This window comes from Dromaius novaehollandiae, chromosome 20 (assembly GCF_036370855.1).
Source record: "Dromaius novaehollandiae isolate bDroNov1 chromosome 20, bDroNov1.hap1, whole genome shotgun sequence".
NCBI lineage: Eukaryota > Metazoa > Chordata > Aves > Casuariiformes > Dromaiidae > Dromaius > Dromaius novaehollandiae.
Genome location: NC_088117.1, coordinates 11,748,296 through 11,754,982, shown reverse-complemented (window position 1 = coordinate 11,754,982; position 6,687 = coordinate 11,748,296). Strand labels below are relative to the sequence as shown.

Genomic DNA, 6,687 nt, shown 5'->3' with positions numbered 1-6,687 from the left:
AGCTACGAGCATGTTTTTATAGCCTCACTCCTAGCGTTCGTTTTCTCTTTGCATACATCAGTCTCGGAGTGACAGAGATCCATCATCTCGCTCGTGTGTGTTTGATTATTACTCCTCGAGTTTAATGACAGCTTTGACAGCCAGTTACCACTGTATTTCTCGATACAGACAGCTCCAGCCCTCTGTGCGTGCCGCGAGTGCTGCCTTCAACATCAGCACCAGGCAGCCGAACGAACGTGGAGTCACGAGCGCGTCGGTGCGGGAGCAGCTCCGCCGGCCCCCCCGAGCTCTCAGCGGGACCGAAAAGCAGCCGGTTTGCAGCAGACCAGAAGTTTCCCACCCCTTAAATTAATGCTCACGACGCAGGACACGCCGCGTGCCGGGGCTGCCCGGGGCCATCGCTGGTGGCAGATACGGGCGGCTGGAAGCCGTGATGTGAGGAGCGCCTGCAGCGACGGATGGGACGAGGGATGCGGTGCAGGGCCATGGGGAGCTGCAGCTATGCAAAGCACCGTCACGACGGCCGTGCGCGGGCACCGGGGCACCGTGCAGGCGTGCCTCCGGCCGCGGCAGCTCGTGCAGCGGGAAATGCGGCCCCGACGGTCCCCGACTGCTGCAGGACCCCGCAGCGTCCCCGAGGTGCTGCACCTGCCAACCCGCCAGCGATTAAAGAGGCTGTTAGATAACGGCTGCTGGGAAGAAGCACTCTCTGTCACAAGGTTTTGCTAGCTTGGACCCAAAAGACCTAAAAAAAGTTTCCAAAGACAAGTGAGTTTTACTGCTTTTAATCTTGGAAAAACTCTGGTGGGGGAAGCGCAGCATCTCTGGGTCAATATTTCGAGTGAGCTAGTGAGGCGACTGTGTAAAAACTGGAGCGTGTGAAGAGAGCCACAAAAACTACTGAAAAGCAGGAGAAAATGCCCTAGGGAGGAGGGAGAGCACTCAGCCTGCCTAGCTTCTCCTAAGGGAAAGGCAGAGGTGTTTTCCTTCGCAAAATGTTTTCATGGGGAGCACAGGCAGGCTGAAGGCCCCGTGTCACGGCAGGGCTGTGCCTTGCGGGAGGGCAAATCCCCGTTGCAAATCTGGCCTGGATTTCCCAAATACACCTTGCTCCCAAATACATCTGCCAGGCTCGGCTCGTGCTTTGAGCGCAGGATAGGATCGAGTCCTGCTGTGCAAAGCGGCATGGGCAGAGCAGGCGAGCTCTGCAGCGCAGAGCTTTTCCCTGGCTTTTCCAGGGCCGAGGCCGGAGCGCTGTCCCAGGGGGATTCGGCTGCTGCGGGAGATCGATCCCTCAGCCCGGGCTCTGCCCCTTGCAGGCTTCTCCGAGCGCTATTGATTGCAGATTTTAATTTCCAGGATGCCGGGCGGTAACGAGCGCCAGCGGGAGCCGGGCTGGGCTGGGGAGGACCTGCGCGCCCGGCCGCGTGCTCACGGGCCCCGCTGCCTCCGTCCCGGCACTCGCGTCTCCGACTGCTCCAGAGCAAACACGGCAGCCGCGGGCCCAGCCGCCCTGGGAGCACACAGGGCAACACAGCCGTACCCCTCCCCGTGCCCCTGCGTCGTCATCGCCATCCCGTTGGCACTTCTCACCTTGTAATAACCTCATTTAGGTCAGTGGGTGATTTCCCCCGGGGCTTCTAAACACGCTATTTCTCCGACATCTGGGCAGGCGCCAGTCCCCGCTGCGAGGTTCACGGCACGGTGCCCCGCCGGGCCGTGCTGGAAAGCCGGGAGGGCAGCGCTGCCGGAGAGGGTCACCTTCCCACCTGGAATAAGGCAACGCTTCAGCAGGCAGAAGGGCTGCGTGCACGTTCCCTGGCAGCGCTCGCCGGTCTGGACGGCTGGTGCATTTTGCAATACCGGCTATGCCCTGAAATCATTTCATGGGGGCAAGAAAAAAAAACCGATGGGAGAGAGGAAGGAAACTATTTTGCTTTTTGCTCTTCTAGCTATAGACTGTGAGGTTAGGGATGCTCCTATTACACAAGGGCTGCAGGGACCGAGGCGCTTTGCCCAGGGCAGGGCGGCTGGTCCGCGCCAGAGCTGGGAGCAGACCCCGGCACTGGTCCCTGGGACAAGCGCCGTCCTTCCTAGAGTAGGGTCTGGCAAAGCCAAACGCAGCCGTGGGGCAGCTTGTAGCCGAGGGCACCGTGTCCGTGGGCTCCCACCTCCCTGCGCCCCCGCTGCCCGTCTTCTTTTTAGGAAGAGCCTAACCAAACTTGTGCTACGCTTCGTTCCTCTCCCTCCCTGAGCACATCGCTTGGGCCACGGTATTTGAGTGGGGATGTTTCATTCTTCTGGCTTTTTCTCTTCCATTCTTCAGCTATCTTTTCTTAACATCCCCTGCCCCCACCGTAACTGCTTTAAGTAATTCCTCCTCCACTTCTGTGTTATCACCTCGCGTGTCACTAAGCTGCGATGCTTCCCACCCCCTCTCCCTGCAGAGCTGCACGTTAACGTTTTGCACTCGATAATGTGAGGCAATTAGTGAATGGAGAACAACTTTCCTCCTAAAAAGCACGATGGGTTGGGAAGCGTCACATGGCCGGACTGCAAACGCAGTATTAATTGCTTTTCTCTCAGACAACGCCTAGTGTAGGAGAGCCCATATGGAGGGAGAGGAGGAGGAAGAGAGGTTGTGAGAGAGATGAAGTCTGCAGCCCTGGCGAGAGGCGCAAACCCGGGAGCGGGCGCTGCCGCGGGCCGAGGCATGGAAGGACGCGCGTGACGATGCGTCGCTCCGGGGGACGCGGTGCCCGGGGGCAGCCCGGCTCTTGGGGGCCGGGGGGGGCTGGTGGGACCCCAGGCGCTCTCACAGACCCCGCGGCTCTTGCCAAGGCTCATTGCTGCCCCGATGGGTCGTGCAACCCCCCCTCGAGATCTGATTCTCAACCAGCTTTTGCGTTTTGAGCGCGCAAGGCACCGAGGCTTCTTTGGTGGCTGTATTCCTGTGGGAGGGTTTCCTCCGTCACAAATAACCCTCGCCCGGGAGTATCTGGTCACCTACGAAGCCCCCCAGGATCCCACGGCCAGGGACTGCGGTGGCCTCCCGATGTACCTGCAAGAGCAGCCGCCCCGCAAGAGGGAAGAGCTCGGAGAGGGAAGGGAGCCCGGTCCCTCGGGCCGCTGCTTGCCCGCGCTGGCCAGGGCAGCACAGCAGCCGCGTGGGCGCAGTGGGGCCGGGGGAGGCCGTGCCCCTCGCAGCGGCCCTGCCCCACAGCGCTGCCCCCCGCCATCCGAGGGGACACGTGTCCTGGGCTTCCAGCGCTTTGGGGTGAGCTGGAACCACCAGGGCTTGGCCCTGTCCTTAGAGGTGGCACCTAGGACTGGTGGCACAGGGCCTCCACGGGTCTGAACTTCAAAGGGACAGAAGGCGCCTTTGACTTCGTCCCTTTAACCCTTTCTGGGTGAGAGCCAGCGCGTTTCAGGCTGCCTCCCCCTCCCCTCCGGAGCGAGGCCGTGTTGTTGCAGCGGGGCCGCTCTCGGGCGCATCAGTGCTCCCGCGGCCCGGCCGCGCAGCACGGCACGGGGGCTCCGCAGCGGGCTGCGGCCTTGGCCCGCCGGCCTGTTTGCTCTCAGCCGAGACCCGCGGCGCGGCGCGAGCACAAATATTTATACGACTATTATTAAAAGAAAAAAGAAAAAAAGAAAAAAAAGAAAAAAAAGAAAAAAAGAAAAAAAGAAAAAAAGAAAGAAGGCTCCAGGAGGAGGAGGAGAAGGAGGAGGAGGAGGAGGGGGGGGAGGCAGAGCAGAGGCAGGGCCCCGCATCAGCGCACGCCGCAGCTCGCCCCGCCGCTGCCGCCCTCGCCGCCGGGAGCCGCGCCGGGGCGCCGGGTGCCCCCTCCGCGGCCGGCAGGTGGCGCCGCGGTGCCGCGGGCGGCGGGGCCGAGTCCCGGCTCCGCGCGCGGCGGCTCCGCGGGGGCGGCGGAGCCGGGCGCTGCTGCGCGGCGCTCGGGGCGGCCCCCGCAGCCCGCCCCGCCGCCCCGGCTCCCTCCCTCCGTGCCTCCCTCCTTCCCTCCCTCCTTCCCCCGCGCCGCAACTTTCCGCCACCTGTTGCGGCGCGGCGGCATGCGGCGGCGGCGCGGCGCGCCGTGATGGGACGGCGCCTGCGGGCGGCAGCCCCGGCACGGAGCCCGCGGCGGCGCGGGGCGCCCATGCTCGGCTCCGCGCCGCTGCGCCGATGCCTTTCTCGGGCGAGGAGCGGAGCCTGCAGGGGATCTACACGCCCGCGCCGCAGCAGCCGCCGGGCCGGGCGCCCGGGCGCGCCGAGGGCTACACCAACCACACCTTCGTCTACGACGATGGCAGCTCCCGCAGGTAGCCGCGCCGGAGCCTGGGGGCCCCGGGCGTAGGGAGCCCGGGCAGCCTGTGCTCCCCCCTCCGGGGCTGCGGCCCCCCGGGAGGAGCCGCGGGGATGGGGTCCCCCCGCGTGGGCGGCTGGCCGCGGGGCCGGGCCGGGGGTCGCGGCGGCGGGGGGTCCGGGGTGGCTGCTCCCCTGGGCTGCCGCCCCCCCCCGGGCCCCGTCCGTGGGGGAAGGTCTCTGGGGCGCTTTGGGGGGGTCCCTCTGCCCGGGGGGTGGTGCAGAGGCTGTCGCCTGCCGGCGATGCCCAGGTGCCCCCGCGGCCGCCCCGCTCGTGCCATCGCCGAGCCGCCGCGGTGGCTGCCGAAGGGTCCCAGCTTCTCCCGATAGCTCCGTTATGTTATTGATCTGATTGCACTCGCTGGTGTGGCGCTGCCGACCGTCACACTCATCAAACGTCAGCTGAACCGGGCAAATGAAGTGTGTGCGTCGGTTCAGCCTTGGCAGGTAGGGACCTTGGCTGGGTCTGTGCCTGGGCTGGTCGGCTCTCGCGCTCCTGTGGGGCGCTTTTGGGTTTTCTTTGCTTTGTTGTTGTTGTTGTTTTTCATCTGCTCACTGCGATCTAGGGAGACCATCTTTTATTCCTAAAAGACTAATAGAAAAGGAAGGAACAGCTTATTCAATAAAATCTTTAACTTTCAGAACACTGCCACTGACTGGGAAGTTGGTAAAATTCTCGAATATTGGTTCTTGTGCTCGAATCCCTCCTCCTTTCCTCCCCCGCATCCTCTCTGCTGGAGGCAGGATGGCCGAGGAGGCCGGCGGGACCGCCTGACTCCTGGGACCGCCGTTCGGTCGCCTGTGCGGGGTCTTGGACACATCGGCATGGCTGCATGCACCAAAATCCATTCGCCAAGCCCAGTTCCTTCGATTTGCACCCGTGCTTTGTGTGTTTGCAGAAATTATGTCCTTGACTAGGTTATTGAACGTGTCGTGGTGCATGCAAGAGACAGAGAGAGAGAAGACCGTTAGTCTGGAGACAGCGGCTTACAGAAGATTCGGGCTCTAACGTTACAGGGAAATTATGAGTGGCTCAGCTGAAACCACAGAATTATCGCTCCTTGTTATTTATGCTGCAGTGCTGCTCAATATCATTTATCCTCATCTAACACAGAACAACAACAAAATCCTTGTCCAAAGGTCTTCCCCTCTGTCTTTTTCAACCAGAGGAAAGAGCTCTGATTTTCGCTGTACAGCTCAACATGTTTCTAAGCTCCTCTGGCCCTGAAGAGGTTGACGTGCCGTCGCTTCCCGTGGCTCGTCGCGCTCGCCTCCCGTCGCAGCCCTTTTGCTGCTCTTTCAGAGAAACGGACCCAGCTGGTTTAAGTGCTCAGGACTCGGCAGGGTTTCCCGTAGCTGCCAGCTTTCCCCAGCTCCAGCTCTGTGCAGCCTTGATCTCGAATTCACTTTTGCAGTGATGCCGTACTTGAAGGATGATAGGATCAGCGTGAACGGTCTAAAGAGAAGCAGACGGAGCAGTGCGTACCACCCCTGCCGCGCTCTCCAGGTGACTGTGGGGGCCCACCAGCCCTGCGTCCTTGGGGGGGGATGTGCAGAGGGATGTGGGAGCTCAAATATGTTGGAGCTGAGAAGCTCTGTAACATGTTAAACGCACCTCCAGCTAAATGTTTGCGTTCGGGGGCCTTTGGCTGTGCTGGCCCCACTAGAACAACCTGAATCCCACATTGTTCCCCATCCCCTGGAAATGTAGGCATGACTAATAGCTGGTGGAGAGAAATTCCACCTTCTCTCTTGCCTGCGTGTGGATGCGTGTGTATCTGCATGTTTTCTCGTGGTCCTCTTTGTAAGGGGACAGTTGTCCCGAAAGCTCCTTCCAGGTGGAAAGCAAGGAGTTAACTCTAAAAGCACTTACCAATATGTTTGGAGAACAAATACACATTTCTGTCCCCCAGAGGGTACAAACAACCTAAATTTTACTCTTCTCCTCCATGGGAAATCTGGGTAAATGTTTATACAAGGAGCTAGTCAGTTATTTAGGGGAAAATAGGATTTCCTCCATGCTAGAAACTCTGCTTCCTCTGCCTTGCCCATGTAAGGGCACTCTGGTAAGAAGCAGTGATGAATGAGCGACCATATGGAAGGGCTCATGCAAAAATAGCCTGCGCAAGGAAGGGGGCCTGCGAGAGAAGCGGAGATGCGCAAGAGGAGACTTGGCTTTTCCATCCGCTACCTCCTGTAACTATGGCTTATTTCAGAAGGAAAAAGGTGAAACGAGAAGACACGCCTGTATGACAGCCAGAGAAGGTATTTAGGGAGATTGAGTCTTTGCGTTAGACGTGTACGTCTTTTCTCCTGCCTGTGCT

The 6,687-nt window shown here is 60.7% G+C and overlaps 1 protein-coding gene across 1 annotated transcript in view; it reads left to right on the top strand.

Annotated features, from left to right (window-relative positions):
- The first annotated feature begins 4,168 nt into the window (after positions 1 to 4,168).
- The window catches only part of KCNT1 (potassium sodium-activated channel subfamily T member 1), a 75,315-nt gene continuing 72,796 nt past the window's right edge, over positions 4,169 to 6,687 (top strand). The window contains exon 1 of the mRNA XM_026094504.2: positions 4,169 to 4,320. Coding sequence (XP_025950289.1) covers positions 4,184 to 4,320 — 137 coding nt within the window. The 5' untranslated portion in view covers positions 4,169 to 4,183. The remainder of the gene's footprint in view (positions 4,321 to 6,687) is intronic.